This window comes from Phyllostomus discolor (genome assembly GCF_004126475.2).
Source record: "Phyllostomus discolor isolate MPI-MPIP mPhyDis1 chromosome 15 unlocalized genomic scaffold, mPhyDis1.pri.v3 mPhyDis1_scaffold_2, whole genome shotgun sequence".
In the NCBI taxonomy this organism is placed as follows: Eukaryota; Metazoa; Chordata; class Mammalia; order Chiroptera; family Phyllostomidae; genus Phyllostomus; species Phyllostomus discolor.
The window spans coordinates 53,280-75,731 of record NW_023397491.1 but is presented as its reverse complement, the minus strand read 5'-3'; the positions used below and the strand labels follow the sequence as shown (position 1 = coordinate 75,731).

The 22,452-nt window shown below is 47.1% G+C and overlaps 1 gene segment (V, D, J or C); it reads right to left on the bottom strand.

Annotated features, from left to right (window-relative positions):
* LOC118498621 overlaps window positions 1-20,742 on the bottom strand; it is a 61,120-nt gene extending 40,378 nt beyond the window's left edge. Inside the window, 2 exon segments of the V gene segment in view lie at window positions 20,541-20,554; window positions 20,640-20,742. Coding sequence covers window positions 20,541-20,554; window positions 20,640-20,685 — 60 coding nt within the window.
* Between the last annotated feature and the right edge of the window lie 1,710 nt (window positions 20,743-22,452).

Here is a 22,452-nt window from a genome sequence, read left to right as displayed (position 1 = left end):
CTCTCAGGCTGCTCAGCTCCATGTAGGCTGTGTTCCAAGACATGTCTGTGGTCATGGTGACTCTGCCATGCCATGGAACTTCTTTGTGGCCTTGTTTTCACTTTTATCAGTGTCCATATGTCCCATTTACTGTATCCCTTGTCCTGGTGCAGTCAGTGGCTAAGGAGGGTGTATCCAGAAGCTTCACAGAAGACCTTCACTGCAGCTCCAGGCTTCCTCACCTCAACCACATGCTGCAGCAGCTGCACCTGGGCATGGACTCCTGTGGAGAAGGACAGGAGTGGGTTAAATTATCCATTGAGTGCCCCGATTCCCTCCTCAACCTGGGAACTGATGATCCCCTTATTTGTATCCAGTGTCACCAGGAAAAATGGTAACCAGCTCCAGTCCATGGTGAGAGGCTGTGCCTACATGGCCTCTGCAGGGGATGGTGCTGCTGTAGGTGGTGTTCCCAGGGAACAGAAAGACACACATGTAACTTAGTCTACCTCTTCTCATTTTCATATTCCTGATGCAGAGTGCTATATAGCTGAAGAGTTGACCCCACCTGAGAGAAGAAAGAGGACACAGGGCCATGTTGAGTGGAAGACTCAGGGTCCAAACATCCATTAGTGTTGTAGGATACATTTCTCCTGTCAGGTCCCTGAACACTGTGCAGACATAGCTCCTCCCACCAAGGAACGAGTCTGCATAGGATCTGGTCCTCACTATGAATCCACATTTGAGGGTCATGGAGACAACCTGAATGAGTTCTGGACTTTAATGCTAAATGTCATATTCCTAGATCAGTGTGTCTCCAAAATGTTGCACCTAGCACATTAATGACCACCCCTGTCCTCAGATCCTTACTGTTAAGATTTCAAGAAACCATACAAATGCCCCCATTGACTGTGGATCTCATGTGCATCAGTTGGTACATTCTCTGATACCGCAGGGTGTTTACAGGTACCTCAGGTCCAACTCTTACCATAGCTGTTTTCATGAAAATAGGAGGACACAGGCTTTACAGGAAATACCCCAAAATTCCTCTGCACCTGCTCCTAAGGCAGAAGCTCTGAGGCCATAGGTCCCTCATGCCCACTGCTTTGCAGCCTGTGCCCTGCAGGAGAGTGTCCCATATGGGTTAACAGGGCATGGGCATCTCAGTGTCTGTAGTCCAGAAGTAAAGGCAGACACCTGACTTAAGGGTGCTTCCTCAGGAACACCTTATGCTTTGACATCTCTGGGAAAAAAACTGGCCTCTCTAGGCCAGGGAAACCCCAAAAACTCTTCAGGGAACCAGATAGACAGGGCTTTTTGAAGCCACCAGGGATCTCCTTCTTTGGAGCTTTCAGATGCATTGACTCAGCCAACTCCCATGACTCCTGACACTCTCAGGAGCTTTGGGGGCTTCTGATGTCCTCAGTTTCCTAGGATTTCAGGTCCCACCTAATTATCCCCACCTTTGGTATGGATCCCACTGCCCATCTCCTGCTCAATAAATCACAAGCATACTGTGGTAATGCTCATTGTGCTGAACCCCAGATTTCCCTTCTCAAACTTCCTAGCACATGCACTGCTCCCCCCCCCATTGAGCTGAACCTGGTGAGTGACCAGCCTTGACAACAGGCCAAAAGGAAACATGATTGATGTGAACAGTGGAGAGCACTCACCCTTGTGGTTTCCTTTTCTCCCAGCACCTGGAACCTGCAGAGTTCACAGTGGGAAGAGCTCTGGTTTGTCCTAGGGAGGTTAAGTCCCAGGGGACCCTTGTCCAGTCACTGTAGCCAACTGTGACCCAACATTTGGGAGAGATCTCACTGACCCACAACCACAGGTCCCCATTCTGAGAATGCTCAGCTGGGAGACATGAAGGTAAGACCATGGGGGACACTGGATGGTAATTTCCCTTGTAGCAGAAGAAACAGCTGTTTAAGGAAGAAGGAGCACAGGAAATTGTTCCTGGCTGGCCAGAATCCCCGTGGTACAGTGACTGGGTTGCTTTTAAGTTCCTCTCTCAGAGTCCTGAGCAGCCCATGAAGTTCAGCTGTTTTTCCTTTGCACAGGGAGGGGTGTGTCTGGGATCACAACCTCAGTATTTCTCTAAGTCTCTCACAGTACAATACATGGAGGTGTCTGTATGCACACTGACAATGCTCTGAATCATTCCTTTAGATGGAGCATCTGCCTTTCACGGATGCAACATAATGTGCCACCTGATTTTAGATTATTTCTAATAAGACCTACCCACTCCAGCCTTACTTTGCTGAGGCTCTAACATGGAGTCTGTATAAAGTCAGTTAATGTAAATCTACAACATTTAGAGAAGAATCTCAGAGACACTGACACACAGGGAAATCTGCAAGGACACAGCCCAGATCTGGGCACATCTCTGTGTAAAAATAAGGCTAAGCCCTAGGTCCATAAATTATGCTGACCCAGCCCCACCCCCACACTCACAACCTTCCTATCATCATGATGGTGGGATGCATCTGGACCAGCAGGAGCAAAGCAACATTGTGTAGGGAGGTCGGAAGGTGCAGACTTCACCCCAAGGAGGGAGGTCCATCAAGAAGTCCCTGGATCAATTGAAATCTTTAAAGCTAATGGCAGAAATAAAATTCTACAAAGGTTTTCATGGCAACAAAAGTCTCCAGAAACAGTCCTGACTGGTTCACAGAGACGTCCACAGTGAAGGTCTAGTGGGAAGTTGAGGGGGCTCCCGGTCCAGCTGAGTTAATTAATTACAAATGCAAAGTAATGATCCAAGAAACGGCACAAAAGGGAACTTGTGGCTACTGTCCTTTCTGACTGCTCTGGTAGCACTAGAAAGTATGGGAATAACAAAGAGCAAGGCCAGGTCCTCATGGATATATTTCCTAATGGCATTCCCATGGGACTCAGGTATTGGGATTGTCAAACACTGAATTTAAAACAACTCTGATTACTTGTTAGAACCTAAGAGGAAATGGTGAGCAGACTTCAGAATCATAAAAGTAACTCAGGTTAAGTGATGAAAATGAAAAGAAAGAATCAAATAGAAACAGTAAAAATGACACTGACCCAGTAATGGATGAATCTATCCACAGGCTCACAAGCAGACCCTTAGTACTCAGGAACTCCAGATTAAAGTCCCAGGAGGAAATCACCTCACCGCTGGCAAGAAAGTTATTGTAAACGGACAGAAAATGAAAGTGAAACAGGTCAAGTGTTGGTGAGCATGTGCAGAAAGGGAGCCCTTGTACACTCTGGATGGCAGAATCAAATTGTGCTGCCACATGGAAAACAAGATGTAGGTTCCACCTCCCCTCAACATTTGAAAACCCTGCATGATTAACCCATGCAGCTTCTAGGTGTTCATTCAATAATAAAACCAAGACTTGGAAGAGGCATTTATTTGCATTGCCCAGTTCATTACAGTGTGATTCACTGCACTCGATATGTAAAAACCACCTCGGTGTCCATCAGTGGGTGCATGGATGAACATGGGCTATATACTCACAACCTAGTACCAGTCAGGCTTAAAGCAGAGGAAATCCTGCCACAAACCACAATGAAGTTGAAACTAGATGATGGCATGTCTGTGAAATAAAGCTGCAATGGAAAGGCAAATGTTGAATGAGTCCACTTATACTACTAATTTAAATTAATTTTATTCCAGAAGCATGAGGATGCACTGGGAGCCTGGGAGTGTTGAAAGGTGACTGTAGGAGATGGGGGATCAGTGGAATGTCAGCTGCAGTCCTGTGCTGGTGATAGAGACCCAAGAATGGAGGCAGCTGGAGAAGCCTGCTGCTGTCAGGACAATATCCAACCTGGTCGAGGATACTGTGTATTCACAGGAGCCTGGAGGTGTTTGCTTCCTTGCGAGGTGCCATCCATCCCCCAGGGTCCTGCTAACAATAAAGGCATAATCAGTCTGCACAGAGTACAGCTTCCACGTGGGAAAGGGAGAAAGGAACAGAAAGCCCAGACAATCACTGTCATCCTGGAGTTGCCTTGTGAACACCAGGGCATGAACCTTTGTAGTCTGTGAGCCCAGCTTCTTCCGCTCTGAGTGATCACTGAGACCACCTGTGTCCCTGTCTGTATCAGTTGATTTTTGTTTTCATTGCTGAGTAGACTTCCATTTGTGGGTGTTTACCAGTTGGTTTATTTTATTTATTTTTATTTATTTATTTTAGAGAGAAGGGAAGGGAGTGAGAAAGAGAGGGAGGGGGACATCGTGTGAGAGAGCATGGTCCACTCTGGGCTCACTCTGACTCTCCCTCACTGTGTTTGTAGCACAGTGATACACGGATGTGCCTTTGGCTCCCGGGCTGCTCAGCTCCATTAGTCAGTTGCTTTTTGTGTGTCCCTGATTGGAGCCCTGGCTCGTAATCCAAGCATGTGCCCTGATTGAGAATCACACCAGTGACCTTTCAGTTTGCAGTATGGGGCTCAGTCCACTGAGACACACCAGCCAGGGCCCCAGTTTGCTCATTTTAAAAATAAGAGTGGCATTTGGGATGTTTGTAACTTCTAACTCAAAGAGGCTGTAATATTTGCATGTACTTTTGTAGGAACCAAGAGTTTGTTGTTCTGGAGCAAACACTCTGGGCAGACTGATGAGATACATATTAATTACATATTTAATATCCTAAGAAACTGATTTATTTATTTTTTGTCAAGAAAGGATAGCAGGACACAGAGGGACTTAGTGAAGGAGAGGTCCTCAGTCCCTGTTGATGTGTTTCCTGCAAATGGACTGTGTTACATCCCTTTTATTGTCTGCACTGAAAATGTGAGAAATTAGATTCATTGCCCCTGGGTTTCTTATCTGTGGTCTGTGGAACGTGAGTGCCCCCTGAAGCCCAACCCTTCTGTTTCCTGCAGGAAGGTTTGTATCTGGGCTCACTCTGACTCTCCCTCACTATGCTACTTGCACAGTAATACAGGGTTGTGTCCTCTGTTCTCAGGCTGTTCAGCTGCGTGTAGGCTGTGCTGGTGGACTTGTCTGCAGTGATGGTGACTCTGCCCTGGAACTCCTGTGCGTACTTTGTTTCACTATCTGAAGGGTCAATCCTTCCCATCCACTCAAGCCCTTGTCCTCAGGCATGTCGAACCCAGCACATCTAGTAGCTGGTGAAGGTGTACCCAGAAGCCTTACAGGAGATCTTCAGTGAGGCCCCAGGCTTCCTCACCTCAGACCCAGGCTGCAACAGCTGTACTTCAGAGTGGACACCTGTGGAGAGGAGACAACAGTGGTTGGAAATCCCCTTTGACTCTTTGTGGCACCTCCTCAACCTAGGTTCTGGAGAACCCCTTACCTGTAGCCCCTGCCACCAGGAATAAGGCTCTCCAGCTCCAGTCCATGGTGAGGGGCTGTGCTCTCTAGGATTTGTATATGGGGCAGTGTGGCTGTAGGTGATGCTCTCAGGATCCGGAGAGACTCATATTTAACATAGTCTACCTCTTCTAATTTGTATATTCATGAGGCAGACCTTTTCATAGATGAAGACTTGACCCCACAAGACAGAAGGAGGAGGGCACAAGGACCATGGGAGTCTGAGGTTCCATGTCTAATCAGTGTTGCAGGATATGTGTCCCCTGCTGGGTCCCTGAGCTCTGTGCTGACATAGCTCCTCTCACTAAATAACAGGCCACCACAGTGTGCTCCTAATTGTGAGTTCACATTTAAGTGACAGAAAATCTGGATGAGTACTGAACTTAAAACCTGAATGTCTTACTCCTTGATCAGTGTGTCTACAAAAGCTGAACGAAGTGAGTTAATACAACCATCCTTTCTCTCGGTTCCTTACAATTCAAGTATAAAGAAGCCTTAGAAATATCCTTTTAGTCCAGTTCTCATGTTCTATTGAATTTGGTAAATTCTCTGATAAAATAGGATATTTGCAGTCAACTCATGTCTAACTCTTCTTTTAGATGGTATCATGAAAAGAGAAAGACCCAGGGCTTCATGGTCTTTCTCTCCCCACCTCCCTCTGCACTTGTTCTTGGGCAACAGCCCTGAACTTGGGGGTCCTGCACAACCTCCAATGCCAATGTCAGACCCTGCAGAGGTGGGTCCTTTCTGGTCTACAGTGAATGGACATCTCTGCATCGCTTGTCTAGAGTTGAATTCAGAACCCTGACTTCAGGATGCTCCCTCAGGGACACTCTGTGCTCTTAGATCTCTGGGCACAGAGAACTCAACTTACTAAACTCATGTGACCCAATGGGGAGCCACCAAGCCTGAGGTCCATGAATCTATCAGAGAGCACCTTCAATGAAGCCACCAGATGCACTGACTAAGCCAATACCACAGAGCCCAGAAGTCCTTGGGGAGTTATCTTCATGTCCTCAGGTTCCTCATCTTCAGGCCCTAATCTCAATGAACATCTGCTATCAGTAATTCACACATGCAAACACACACACACACACACACACACACACACACACAGTGATGATGTACACAGGATGAATTCCAGGGTTCCCTTCTCCCCTGTTCCTAATACATCATCAGGACACCCACACTGACCTGATCCTAGTGAGTGACCTGTGTTGACAACACAACAAAAGCATATGTGATCGAAGTGAAGAGTTGATAGTGCCAGGTCTTGTGAGTTTCTCTCTTCCCAGTACCTGGAAACTACAGAGGCCACGGTGAGAATCGTGCTGGTACATCCTGGGAAGAGTGTGAGCCTTGAATAGTCAGTGTAGCCAACACAGCTGATATGTGAGGAAGGCCACACCTACCTACAGACCACAGGTCCCCATTCTCAGAGATCAGAGCCAAGAACCCCAAGGGCAGGACAGTGGGGGAATGGGGCAGTCATTCCCCAGGAACACATTCATGTTCTGAGGCAGCAACAGGAGACCCAGACAAGTGGCCCTGGCTGGTCAATCTCTTTGTTACACTGACTGGGTTGTTTGTCACTTTGCCCTCTGGACTCCTGAATACACCCTGAAGTTTAGCCCTTTTGGTTGGCACAGTGAGGTGTGTGTCTGGGCTCACACTGACTTTATGTCTCTGAGTCTCTCACACAGTAATACAGAGAAGTGTCCATCTGAAGACTGAGAATGTTTATACAGGTATTGACAATCATACCTGTAGATGGAGAATCTGCCTTACACAGATGCAGCATGTGCCATGTGAATTTAAATTTCTTCTAATAAGACCTATGCATTCTGGTGTTTTTTATTGAGCCTGTAACATGCAGTTTGTATAAACTCTGTTAATGTAAAACTAACAGGAAAATCTTGGAGACCCCCAGGGACAGGAACAGCTGCAAGAACACAGCCTTGGCTTGGACACATCTCTGCGTAAGAATAAGGCTCAGTCAGAGGGTGGAGAATTATGTGAGCCTAGCCCCACCACCACACCCACAACCTTCCTGCCATGGTAAAGGTGGGATGCAGTTGGACAAGAAAGAACAGAAGGATGGTCTGCAGAGAGGACAGAAGATGATGACCCCACACCAAGGAGGGAACATGAGCAAAGAGTCACTGGAAAAATTGCATTCTGCAGATCCCACGGCAGAAACCAACCTCCACAATTGCCTCCATGGAAACCAAAGCCTCCAAGGTGCCCTTTAGTAATTCACAGAGATGTCCACAGTGAGGCTCTAGTGGGAGAAAGAGGGAAGCCATGTCCCAGGTGAGCTAAATAATTGTGAGCATGAAGACATGACACCAGACATTGCACAGTAGAACACCTGTAGCTACAGTCCTTTCTTGCAGGCCTGGGTGCACCAGAAACTACAGGAATAACAAACAACAAGACAAGAGTCTTAAGGGCTATACTTTTGAATGGCATTCCTGTGGGATTCAGGTATCGTTACTGTCAAACAATGACTTTAAAAATCTAAAAACTTGTTAGAAGATTAATCATAAAGATAGGCGAACTTCATGATCATAAAGGTAACTGCAGGTGAGTGATGGAAACTAAAAGAAAGATTCACATGGAGAAAATGTCCACGATGCAGACCCAGAAATTAAGGAAACTATCAACAGGCTCACTGCAGACCCCAGTTACCAGGAATTCCAATCAAAGCACCAGTTGGCAATCACCTCATGCCTTGCAGAGAGATTTTGTAAAAGAACAGAACATAAACATTAAAAGATCGCGTTGGTGTGCATGTGGGGAAAGGAGCTTTTGCACACTATGGATAAAAAAAAAAAAGTGTGCTGGGAAAGAGCATCTTGGTGTCTCCAAAAAAGAAAATGAAATTCTGCACGTTTGAGTCATGAAGCTTATAGAAGTCCATTCAAATATTAAAAACTGGGAACTTCTAATGGCAGTTGCATTGTCTTGTTCATTGCAGCATTATTCACTATAGTCGAAAAGTAAAAACCATCTCGGTGTCTATTAGTGGGTGAATGGATGAACGTGTGCTATGCACTCATGGCAGGGTACTAGTTAGCCTTAAAACAGAGGGAACCCTGCCATGAGCCATGACATAGTTGAAACTTGGTGATGTCACCCTGTGTGGAATAAAGCCATAGTGGAAATTCAAATAATGCATGATTCCACTTATACTATGAATATAAATTAGATTTTACTTCCAGGAGCATGTGGGACAGTTTGTGACCTGAGTGTGGTGAAAGGTACTTGTAGGAGACCTGGGGTCAGTGAAGTGTCAGCTACCCTGGGCTTCTTTGCCTGTGGGAGAGACTCAGAGATGGATACTCTGGGAGGAAACAGCAGCTGTCAGGACAGTATCAGACCTGGTCATGGATGCAGTGCATTCACGGTAGACTGGAGGTATGTGCAGCCATCCATCCTTCAGGGCCCTGCTGAGAATGAGGGGACGGTCAGTCTGCACAGAGTGCACATCCCCACTTGGGAATGAGAGAAAAGGACAGAAAGCCTAGCCAAGGGCCTGTTATCACGTGACCTGGGGTGGTCATGTGAACACCAGGACATGTCCCTCTGTAGTCTCTGAGCCTGGGTCCTTCCATCCTGAGCAATTGCTGAGACCCACATGCATGGATGTCTGTATCAGCTGATCATTTTTTCATTGCTGTGTAGAATTCCATTCTTGGATGCTCCCTAGCTTGCTTTCGTTAAGAATAGAAGGGCCCTAGCTTGTGTGACTCAGTGGATTGAGTGCTGGTCTGTGAACCAAAGGGTCACCTGTTCCATTTCCTGTCAGGGCACATGTCTGGGTTGCTTGCCACATCTCCAGTAGGGAGCACACGAATGGTAATCACACACTGATGCTTCTCTTCCTCTCTTTCTCCCTTCCTTCCCCTCTCTAACAATAAATAAAGAAAATCATACAAAATTAAAAAAAGTAATGGAAAACCTTTTCAATTTTTTGTAACCTGTAACAAAATTAAGAAGCTATAAATATTTGCATATATTTCTGTATGAACATACAATTTTTTTCTCCTGGAACAAACAGTCCTAGGAGAATACTGACATACAAGTTAGGTATATATTTAACTTCATAAGGATATGCAATTCACATTATGAAAAAAGAATAACAAACACAGATGGACTTGATGAGGAAGAGTTCTCCAGTCACTTCTGATATCTCACCTGCAAATAAATAGTGTTACCGCCTCGGCAGTGAGAATCTGAGAAGTTAGATTCACAGAGAAGAGGAAAGAAATGTCGCTGAATGGAGCTGAGATCTCTGAGAGGAAATCCCTGCTCCCAAGGAAAGGTTCCTTCCTTCTCCAACAGGCCCACACTTACCAGGGGATGTTCCTTCTTGGAGAAACCTGATCACTCCCTGGTGTCTGGAGCACCCCCTGGTGTCTGGAATGCACCCTGGTGTCCTAAGTGCTCCCTGCAGCCCAGCTCTCCTCCCTCCTGCAGTAAGGCTTTTGTCTGGGCTCACACCACCTTCCCCTCACTGTATGTTTCACACAGTGATATATGGTTCTGTCCCTGGCACTCAACTGTTCAGTGGTAAATGAACTTGGCTGTCAGCTGTGTAGCTGGTGATAATAAGCCTGAATTTCAGCATTGGGTTGGGGTCTGAACTCCCATCACTCCACATAGCATTGACCCACTCCAGCCCCTTGCCTGGAGCCTGGCAGTTCCAGTGTACACTGTAGCTCATTGAAGAGAATTCGGAGAGAGTGCAGGTGAGGGAGAGGGTCAACAAGGGCTTCGCCAGTCCTGGGTCTGGCACCTGCAGCTACAGCTGTGACAGGACTCCTGGGCACAAGGAGCAACAACTCCTGTCATTCATGTGCAGTAACCACTACCCCATAGACTGATGTCTGATATATGAGACACTCACCCTGAGGGTTTTCACCAGACACAGCAGCAGACCTACTTGTCTCATCTTCTAGAGAACAGCCCTGCCTTCCCCAGTTACCTCAGCCCCATGTGGGAAGATACCTGTGAGCCACCACAGCCCAGGGGGGATGTACCCTGGAGCTGGAGAGAAATTTACATGTGAGGACTCTGTTCTCATGAGTGGGTAGGGATCGGGTCAGCATCCCCTGTGGGTGTCTCTTCTCCTGACTGCATACTCTGTGAGACCTGGACTGAGAGGACACTTTCATTGTGAGGGACATTGCAAACACAGCAAAGGATGACCCCACATTTCTGTGTGTTGCAGGAAATATGGAATCTCATTGGTTTTCCTGTAGATAATAAACTTGATTAGCTTTATATTCATATGCTTTCCAAAAGACAAACTTGAAAACATCCATGGCTGTGAAAATGTTACAATTACACATTTATATTTAGTAACATACTGACTTCAAGTGGATTACAAATATGATACCAACATATAGAAGAGTGTGTATCAATTTCCCGATTTCTTTAACTCAAACACTTATGAGCACAATTATATGAGTAACTAGGAGGTGAGGGCAGGGTGGACTCCCATGATCCTCACTGTGTGAATCCTCTATGTGAGCACACATCTCTGTGTGCTACTCTCCCCTAAGGCACTGTGGCTTAATGCAGAGTTCCCTCACAGATTCCATCAGAAAGAACACAATTCTATGCAGAAGAGAAAATAGAAAGCAGACACTACACCTGTCTTTGATACAGCCTCATCCAATTATTGAAGAGAAGATTTGGGCAGAGTCATGGCTGACCTAGGTTCTCAGATTCTGGTACTAAGGGTTCCCTGTGATCAGAGGCAGCAGCGTCAGGGTGGGGCATCCATAGCTTTGCTCAGTGGGAAGGTCGCTGTGATGTTCAACGGCACGCTCTTCAATCCAGCCTCTCAGGGCAAGGGAGTTTCAGCAAGAGCAAGCCATAGTAGTCTGTATTCATTTTCTAGCCCTAATTCTCATGGGGAAATCTGGTTTGAGGGTCTGGTTCCTGCCCACCACTTCACTCCTATAGGTTTTCCATACAGGGCTGAGTCACATTTGCCAGACCAAAACAAACCGGTCCCCTACAATTCTCCCCTTTTTTATTTTTGTTAGGACTGTTGTGGTGATGGATTCCACAAGACTTGCTGTTTTCTGGCCCCTTTTACAGCCCTGGGCAAATAATGTGCAAATACAGTGAAGTACGCAAAGCATTATTAGAATCAGTAAACGACCAGCAGCTCTAGTGACCAACAGTCTCAGATTGAGTCCACCAAACCAAATTTTGGGGGTTTAGCTAGCCGAAATTATCATGGAGTGTTTGAAAAATCTCCTGCTTAGTTATGCTTTGGGTGTTCTGCATCTGCTGGCATAACCCAATTTGCAATTTATTAATTTGTCTCTTTAAATTGGTGGAAAATGCTCCTCTTAGGCGATGTTGAATATCACTCTAGGAGTATTGGCTGGAGTTCCACTGGAGTGGGGTTCCACATAGTTTGAAGAAATCAGGGTCACAGGTCAGCTGCTGATGGGTCACTAGAGCATCCCAGCATTGGTAAATCCAGTTGAGGGCTGATTCGACTGCAGAGAGGTGAGTAAGGATCTCTTGACCAATCTGAGCCTGTTTTAGCATTTCTGAGGTGGGATTGATTAAGAGAACATCAGCAGTATGAGCAGTTTGAACTGAGTCTACGAGGGTAGCAGCTGTCATGGCAGCAGTAGCTGGGACAACTATAACAGAGACAATGAATGCAATTAGGGTTCCAATGAACCCTCAGACGCTAAAGGAGGTCAGTGCATTGTTAAGTGCTACAATGCCATCGGGATCTTTCCATTCTATGGTTACATCAACTGGCATCCATACTTGAATTTGTCTTCTAACAATATAGACCATAGTGAGGCTTAACTGAGTAATATTGAGATGATTAAGGGAGCTGGCATATATGGGGCCTGCAGGGACAGGCAGATGATAAAATTTTGCTGATCTATTATAAAAGACATGGGCTGTCCCTGGAGTTGCTAAAAACAAGTAGGGGTGAGAGGTACAAACCAGGACCCAATCCCATTTTGGAGGGCTATCCTGCTTGTCTGTCTTTACAATAGACATTTCTAATGCAGGGAATTCAGAGGTGAGCATACAGTCAGGAAAGCAGAGAGGTTTCCTGAGGGAAACTGTTACAGGAAGCAGAAACCACACAGGAAAACAGACCAAAACTCCACCTGCATATTCTCCTAGGATTGTCCCTGTGTTCAGGGATGCTCAGCCCCCCTCCAATGGTCCCACACTGCCCCCTGCTGGAGGTGTGTGTCTAGTCCCACCCTGAGTTCCCTCACTGAGCCTCTCATGCAGTAATACAAGGTTGTGAACTCTGCTCTGAGGCTGTTCATTTTCAGGTAAAGCTCATTCTTGGTGTTTTCTCTGGAAATGGTGAATTGGCCTGGTGTGTGCTACCACCACTAGAATTACTGATGTGTGAGACCCACTCCAGCCCCTTCCCTGGAGCCTGGCAGAGCCAGTTCATGTTGTAGCTATTAACAGTGAGTCCATATATTGCACAGGAGAGTCTCAGAGACCCCCTCCCATGCTTCACCAAGTCCCCCAGGCTCCACCAACGGCACCTCACACTGGACACCTGCAAACACAAAGTCATCTTTGTCTGGAAACTGTCACATTTCCACCTTCCCTTTCAGTCATTTCAACTCACATACTTAGTATCTCTTGTTGTCCATAAAAAAAGTAACCTCTTAAAATATCAACAAGGAAAACTGAGCTGAGCTCGATCTCCATGGTGAGAGGTCTGTGTTCTGCCCTGACCAGGAACTGGGGACACCTCGGTATCCTAAGCAAGGCTTCTGTCGAGGGCTGCAGGGTCAGGGACAGGCTACTTTTCATGAGCAGAGGGGCCCTATTTGAATGTCCTCCTGCTATATAGGGAGCTCTGGGGTTGGATGGTGACATGAATGCCATGTTGCCAGTGTTTGACATGTTTAAAGGTGTTCGTTCATCAACAATTACTCCCCACATTTGACCCTGTGACATCCTCACTGGCCCAACAGGTCCATGAGAAGTGTACATGACCAAGGAGAGTAAATTTTCATAAATCAGAGGTATTTAAAATGAGAGATGATTTGGAAAGCCACCAGCAGTAAACACACTGAGGAAATTAAATGCTTACAACCACAGGAAGCATTAAAAGTGCAGGAGGTTCCAGTTTGGGTCACAGAAATTTCCATCTGTCCCTAGTTCCTCTGCACAGCGATCAGGGTACCAGCTAAGGAGGGAGTGTGACCATAAAGGACTTCAACCCAGTGTGGGAGGAGGTGGAATGTCTGTGTGGATCATTGGGAGACAGAAGTGTGAACACTTCAGAGAAGCACAGTGCTACCTGGGACGTGTTTCTTTAGTGGAGTTTGGTGCTGACTGTGCAGCATCTTCACTGCCCCTTTTTTGTTTTTATTTCCTAATCTCTGTGTTAAAAGCAGGTTGGAACAGTTATGACACTGAAGAAATTCAGTCATGACTAAGTCTGTTAGGTGAAGATTTAAGTAGAAAGTAGGGTAGGATGTATGTATATTGAGATTTTAGAAGCCAGATTGTGGAAAACCTTGAGGTAAAACACTAATAGTAAATAACAGATAAAATAAAAGCACAATTGACATGAAGATCATTATTTTTATTCACCCATTGGTTAGAGGGTAAATAAAGCATTCACACATCTTCCCATTACTGGAGTTGGTGGATCTGACTTTATATTAAACTGTTCATCATTGTGGGTTCAGTATACTGCTCAGAATCAGGACCTGTGTTTATCTGGACCTGTGATGTAGCTTTCATCCAGGAGCAGGAGGAGGTTTGTGTTGAGGCCCCTGTTTCTTTGATAGCTAATTCCTTAAAAAACATCTTCTATTTCTCACAGTCCCTATTTCTGTCTGAATGTGACCCATGGGAGCCTGTCACCATGGCAATACATGATGGGCATCCACTGAACTTGAACCTGATGTACTGATTGTATGAATGTTCAAAATGGGAAAAGGAACACTGTGTTTGGGGATGAATTACCATAGATGGTTCATACACCTGATTTGAGATGACACATTCTCCCTGAAAACCAGAATACACAAGGACAGATGAGTGTAGATTGCGGTGTTAGGTGGGTGATAAGTGTATCAGTTGACATAGGAACATAGTGCAGGTTGGATGTAGGTCTTCCATTGTCAATGATGCCCCCATCCTGCTCTATGCTCTGAGAAGACATCAGTACTGGCCCAAGGAGAGGGACATTCACAGGGCTGTTGTCTCAGGTGAGGAGAGTCCTTATTATCTCACCATGAGCCAGGAAAGAAAGAACGCTGTGATGTCATGAACAGTGTTGGAACCTCGAATACCTGCCAACCCTCAACCTGGCTGCCAAAGGTCAGCTCTGTGATGCTTGGTCAGAAGGAATAACATAGAGATCTCCCCTTCACTTATGTACTCACTTTTCCCCAAGCACAATTTCATTGTTAAAACATAAGAGAATGTCCTAGAACTTGCTAGGAAGACACCTCATTTGAATCCCCAAAGGTGACCCTGACCAAGGATTCCTGCATGGTGTCTCAATGAAGTGCTTCATTCAGAGGACAAGGGGGCTCCGGATGTTCCCTCTGCACAGTCACCACAAGTAACAGGGGTTGGTTCAGACCATATTCCTTGTGCCTCTCTCATAGTGCCTCTGGTCTCTTGAAAACTTTCCCTGAGTCTGATGTGCCTCTGGCAGCAACTTTTCTACTCTCAGATTCCTGACTCTGTTTCAGGAAGTCAGGAGGTCCATCATCCTGCCATCTCCTTAGCCCAGCCAAGTTGCCCCACTTCTCAGGTTTGGTGACACACTGAGGCTGTGGGTCATCAAACTGTGTCACTTGCATAGTAATGCATGGCTGTGACCATGACTTCAGACCATTTGCATGCAGATAGGCTATGCTGGCAGAGGTTTCCATGCAGGAGAAAACTTGTTCTGAGAAGCCCTGGGAATACGTGGGCTTCCACTATTCATGTTGATCTAGACAATGTATTGCAGGCCCTCTCCTCGGGCCTGTCTCACCCAGAACATAGCTTAGTTTGTGACCACGTATCCAAAAGCCTTGAAGGAGATCTCCACTGAGGCCCCAGGCTTCCTCACCACAGCCCCAGACTTCTCCAGCTTCATCTGGGAGTAGACACATATGGAGAATAGGGTGAAGTGGGTGGAAATCCCTCTTGAGACTCCCTTGTCACTTCCCAGACCCAGGAGCTAAGGACCCTGGTACCTATAGTCACTGCCAACAGGAAGAGGACTTTCTAGCTCCAGTCTATGGTGAAGGGCTGTGCCCTCAAGTCTTCTGTAGGGGGGCATGTGGCTGTAGGTGATGCTCTCAGGGCAAAGACAGACCCTCATTTAACCTAGTCCATCTCTTCTCATTTGCATAGTCCTGATGAAGATTTTTTTTAATGGTTGAAGTCCTCACACCACCCAAGAGAACTAGAAGGCACAAAGACCATGCTTAAGGTGAGTCTAGTGGACAAAGACCTAATCCACAGTGGAGGATATGTATCCCCTGACAAGTCCCTGAGCTCTGTGTTGAAATAGCTCCTCCCACTGAGAAAGAAGCCACCACAGGACATGCTCCTCATTGTGAGCTCATCTTTCAGTGACACAGGGACCAGTGGTACCAATCTGTCCTTGGGACCTGCATGTGTTATTCCTGGATCAGTGTGTCTCCAAAATGTTGCCCCTAGGGAGTTAATAAAACCATCCCTGGCCTATCTTCTTACAATTTTGGTATAAAGTAACCAAATAAATACTCTCATTGGTTATAGTTGCCATATCTTACTGAGTTTGCTAAATGCTCTGAGGGAATAGGATACTTATAGTCATCTCAAGTCCAATCTTATTTTAGATAATTTTTCAGAAGAGGAAGACACAGGTACTCAGAGAAAATACTTCCCTGGCTCCCTCTGCATCTGCTCCTGGGGCACCAACACTTCGGAGTCCTAGGTGCCCCCTGCTGTTCCAACTTCACCCCTCAGGGCAGGGTCTTGTCTGGCCTCAGAGGGTATGAACGTTTCATGACTGAACACTGTCCTCAGGAATCTCCCATAGGGATGCCACATGTTGTGACATCTCTAGGCACAGAGAACTGACCTTACAAATCCCCAGTGATTCTGCAGGGAACCGCCAAACAGAGTATCCATGAGCCACCAGGAAGCCCCTTTCCTGGAGGTTCCTGATGCACCGACACTGCCAACACTTCTGAGTCTGGAAGCTCTTGGGGCCTTTGGAGGCTTCTGATGTCCTCAGATTCCTCCATCTGAATGTGCTATCTGAGGATGTTGCATACGGACCTAATCCCACCATATTTCTGTTGCTCGATTATTCACACACACACACACACACACACACACACACACACACACACACACACTGATGATTTTCATGGTAATGCTCTTGAAGGCTCCTTTCTCCCCTATTCCTGTCACATGGGCTGGGCCTCCACATGGGTTCTCGGCTTGAGTGGGACCTGTTAGGTGAGTGAGGACAACTCTGGGTTTTCATCCTTTCTCGGTTGTCCATTCTGCTGGTTGTCTTTCCTTCTACCACCTGCCTTGATTACCTCAGACCCCAGAATCCAGCACAGAAACAGATCCACTGTTTCTCAGTCCTCAGTGACCCACAGCTGCACCTGTCAGTCATTGCTGGATTCACCATCTCATCCTTCCCCTGGTCTTCTATGCAATCCTCATCGACATTCCTGCACAGATCAAGGCATCACAGGTGAGAGCTCAGGCCCTGCTGGTCCTTACTCAGGCTCCCTTTCCAAGCTGGTCTTCTCTGTCGTCAGTCATGGAGGAGCCGTGTGATGTTCCACCTGTGGGCTCCATGTCCTCAAATCCAGCAGTCCCACAGGCACTCAGTTCTTGCCCAGTTCTAGGGACAGACACAAGTGTCCGTTTTGGTTTTCACTATCTGGGGAATGTCACAGGTGGCTCCTATCTAGGGGAGCACTGAGAACATCCACATTTTCACAGGACCTTGGACCTGTGCTGGATTTCTCAAGCACACGTCAGGTATGTGTGCCACCAAGTCAGTTCAGGCACTGCATGCTTATCCTCTGTGCAGATGTTGTCCTCATGTGTTATCACACTTGTGAAATGCATAATGTAAACAATCTTTCTCAGGAACTCTTCATAGAAATATGATACATCACATAAATCTCTATCATTTGTATGCCATGAACATGTGCACTAAGCCATCAGAAAGGATGAGCACTGTGTGTGACCCCATGGAGGTGACATCTCTGAGTCAGCACAGCTCATGGACACAGGCAGCAGGATGGTGTTAGCAGAGTTGGAGCAGGAACTTGGGAAGAGGGGTTCCCTGGCTGGAAGTTTCCATTTTGAGGTGGAGTCACAGCTGAGGGTTGGCTGTGGATCTCAAGCCTGGAATGACTCACAGTGTGTTTTTCCATCAGTGGTTTCTGGTGGACACATCGCATGTGAATGCTTCTTACTGTGACAAATTGATAAGAGAGGGGCCATGTTAAAACAGAGTGGGAGCAGCCATTCCAGACAAACCACCTGGCACATCTTCATTGTCCAACCTGTGCAGGGTGTGGACTCAGCACAGTCACCTTTGCACTGGTTCCCAACACTGCATTTCACACAACTGTTTGCACAGAAAACAGGGAAGATGTATCCTGACTACTGGACTTAAAATTGCAGACAGTCTCCAAGTTTGCACCCCCACATGCAGATAAAGACTAACTTAGCTTGTGTGCAGGGATAAAAGTTCCTCCCCTCTAGTCCTGAACCTGCATCCCTCCCTGTCTCACAAACACCCCTTGCCTTCACCCCTGTTCAGGGCAGGATTTAGGCTCATGCCTGAATCTCTGTTTCCTGAGTAACTTTTCTTTTTAATCTCAGATGAACACTGAATTTCCCTCACTTTGTTTTTCTCCTTGTACAATATAGTTAAAAGGAAATCCTGTAACACATACCGAGATGAACACTGAGGACACCGTGGTGAGTGAAGGGACACAGGCACAGCTGAACAGACACTAAACAGTCCCTTTTACATCAGGACTCTCAGACAGTCCAGACACAGCTGCTAAGGGCAGTGCGGTGGTTTCCCACTGCCCATCGCTGCACCTGGGGTTAACAAGCACCACGTGTATGTGGTATGTCAAGCGTAGATATCATGTGGAGTTCTCACCACAACACAAAAGGGCAGATGGGACTTCAACTCCAGTGTGAGGGCATGAAGACTTATAATGGAGTCAGCCGTAGTCATAATGCAGAAATTGCTTTTAAAAGCCCTGCTTAGACTGAGGGTGCTCCTATTGGAACACCGACGATGAATAAGAATTGACTCCAGAATAGACTCCAACAGTGATAACCCCTAGACAACATACACTAAGGAAAGTTACTCAGGAAACAGAAACTCAACACACACACACCCTTCCCCATCTGTGTGCAGCAAATGCATTCAAGACAAGGGAGTTCAATAGCATAGACTCTATGCTGCCAGCCCTGGTCACAGGTTCCTTTTCCAGAAGACAAGGTGTCACTGCCCCGCATTCCTCGCCCAGCTGCTGGCTACTAAGGTTGAGATCCATGCAGCTGCCGCCAAACTACAGACTCACTCTGTCCAACTGGCATCACTCCTGGGATGGAGGCCATGCCCTAAGCACAGTCCCCTGGGACACTAGGTCCCTGAGACTCTCATCCTGTCTTGCCTGGAAGGGTTCAACCACCAGGGCAGGTGGGTCATGGAGATGAGAGCTGCCACATAATCACATCTGAGCACTCAGCTCCTTATTGAGCGTGGAGTGCAGCCATCTTTGTCCCCAACAGCAGGTGAATAACATGTTTCAGGGTTTTCTCAGGAAAATGACTAGAAATCAGGAATCAGGTACAGTCCAGATCTCTTCCCATGGTGATGAAGTCATTTCCAGCAGTGTATGAAGATGCTGGAGGCCTTGGTGTGGAGAATAGCCATTGAAAGAAATCAGAATCATTGGAGTCTCAGCTGCCATGCAGTCCTGTGCTTGTGGGAGAACCAAGGAGAGAGGCACCTGGAGGAGACAGCTGCTGTCAAAACAACAGCAGATCTGGTGGTGGACAGTGTGTATTAACATGAGTCTGGAGGTGTTTGTTTTTGCTTGTGGAGCTGTCCATTCTTCAGGCCCTGCTGAGAATGAGGGTGCAGTCAGTCAGTGTACACAGAGCACAGCCGCCAGCCTGTTCACAGTTAGAAAGGCACAGAAAGTCCAACCTCCCACTGCCCTCCTAGGGAGGACCTGTGAGCACCAGGACTAGCCCATTGGGAGTCTCTGAGCCTGGCACATCCCACATTGAGTGATCCCGGAGACTCACTGGCATTGATTCCTGTGTTACCTCATCATTATTTTCATTGCTGAGTTGATTCCATTCATGCATGTTCCCTAGTTTGCTTACTTCAAAATTAGAAAGATTTTCGGGATGTTGGTAGCTTCTTCAAACACAGATAAAGGCTCTATAAATATGAGCTTATGTTTTACTACAAACGTAGAATTTGCTCTTCTGGATCAAACACTCCTCAGTCACATTTTAAGTATAATTTCATAATAAACTGTGAAGTACTTTGTTAAGAAAAGAAAAAAGAAACAGGAACTTGCCGAAGAAGAGGTCAGTAGGCCCTGGCGATATTTCATCTGCAAAAATTTTATATTTTTTGTTTATTGTCTTCAGTGAAAACCTCAGAAATCAGATTAGCAGAGAAGAAGGCAGGGTCCCTGGCTGCAGCTGTGAGCTCTGAGAGGAAACCCCTGCTCCCAGGAGGAAGCCCCTTCTGTTCCCACCAGGTCCACACCTGCCACTGGTGCTGTTTTCTATGATTGGTGAGGGTACAGTGCCCCCCAGTGTCTTGGGTGGTCCCTGCAGGCCAGCCCTCCTGCCTCACACAGTGAGGTTTTTGTCAGGGCTCACACTGACTTCCCCTCACTGTGTTTCTCGCACAGTAATACATGGCTGTGTCCTCGGTTGTGAGACTGCTCAGTGTTAAATAAACTTGGCTCTTGGAGGTGTCCCTGGTGATGCTGAGTCGGGATTTCAGCGCTGGGCTGTAGTTTGTACTTCCACTACCCCATATAACACCGACCCACTCCAGCCCCTTCCCTGGAGCCTGGCGAGCCCAGTGCACAGCATAGCTTGTTAAAGAGAATCCAGAGACAGTGCAGGTGAGGGAGAGGGTCTGTGAGGGCTTCACAAGTCCTGGGCCCGATTCCTGCAACTTTACCTGGGACAGGACACCTGTGGACAAGGAACATCAGATCCTGTCAGTGATGTGCAGTCGCCACCATCCCATAGAACTATCCCTGATATCTGAGACACTCACCCAGGGGGGCTGTCACCAGGCACAGGAGGAGACCCAGCAGTCTCATCTTCTCTAGAGCACAGCTCTGCCTTCTCGAGAAACCTCAGTCCCCTGTTAGGAGACAGTTGTGAGCCCCCACAGCCCAGGGGGCACTTTAACTTGAATGTGAGAAGGATATTTGCATGTGAGGGACTCTGTTCTCATAAGTAAGGAGAGACTTAGGTCACTGCCCCATGTACTTCTGGTCCCTGAGCACATTTCTTCTCTCAGGTTCGATGACGTGGGTCAGGGATGGGACTATAGATGGGTTATGAGACAACTTTGAATCGTGACAGTGGAAAGCCCATCTTTCCACATTTAAACATTGAACCTGGACTGGATGAGGGACCATAGTCTTTTAATTTTATGCATTGCTCAAGTGGATATTAAAACAGATTTGCATCATGCCCAAACATCTGCCCAAGGACAAATATATCACATGAAGTCGATTCATTGTTGCCAGATTGGATAATGTAATTTTATGAAAAAAATAACAATGTATGTAAAATAAGAGTAAACTAAAAACGTCTTTTCCCCTGACTTGGCTGAGGCCCCTGGTCCTGCAGGTGGTGGTTCACGTGCAGCCTCTGTGTCAGCCCAGCTCCAGGGAATGGGCCACACTGGTCAGGACCTGCTTCCAGGAGTACAGCCCTGGTCCTTCAGCTGAGACAGGTGCTTCACATGCTGTATCCTTCCTTTCATCTCGCTTCTCCCAGGGCAGTGCAGGCAGACCCTTCCCACAGGTGAGCCACTCTGGAGGTCTCCCACATTCCTAGACCACATGAGTCCCTGAAGTCCTGGAGGCACCTTCTCCCAGAGAGACACAGGTGCTGACTCTGGCCAGCAGGTGTTCTAACATGTATGTGGATGATGAGTCATGCTTCCTGGTCATAGAGTCAGTTTGGAGCCTGCCATCCTGACATTCAACTGAGACACCGGAGGAAGGGGATATTGGGGATGATGTACAAGAAGGGGACTGGGGGCTCATGATGGGCCAAGGTGATGGATGGAGAAAAAACAAAGTGCAGAGCAGGTGTGTCTTTCTTTAAATCACTAAACTGAGGTGAAACCAATGATGGGGTTTAAAAGGCTGGGAAATGCTTAAAACCGAGTTTGCTTCCCTGAGTCTCCCACAGATTCCACACACTGAACATTCCCACTGCAGTCCCCATTATTTAATTGTGCACAGAGAGGACTGGGGCACATCTGAGAGCCTGAGGACATCCATGGACCACATGAAAGGTCTCCCCAGGTGACGGATGTCTCAGGAGATTACTTCTGTGTTGTTAAGAGAGCTGAGAGTTAGGGGTTGTTGCAACCCCATGTGGTTGAGGTGACATCTGTGCCAGAAATGGAAACACTGTCCTAGAAATAAAGGGGGACACCTGTGAGGAACCAGGGCATGGGCCAGCATGAGCAACATGAAGGAAAGGGAAGTGGATGCCAAGGGAGAGCAGTGAGATAACCTTCTCCAGCAAGCAGCACCCCTGTGCCCCAGGGGACACCCGTGCTCTGAAATCCACTCCTCTCCCCTCCTGCAACTTGGAGGAGGAGAACTGAGCCCCTGACTATGGCCCTGGCCAGCCCAGTGATGTGTGTTCTGAGCTGCCCTAGAGGGCCCCAGTCTGGACACGTCTTCCCCTGCTCTCCTGTCCCTGTGACATTGCTCTGAGATGCATTTCAGGTGACACATAGGTGTCTCTTGTCCCAGGTTTCCAGGAGCTGTAGAGACAATGAGACACAGAAAAATGGAACCTGTTGAAGTCCTTGTAACTATAATGCCAGGTGAGCTCAG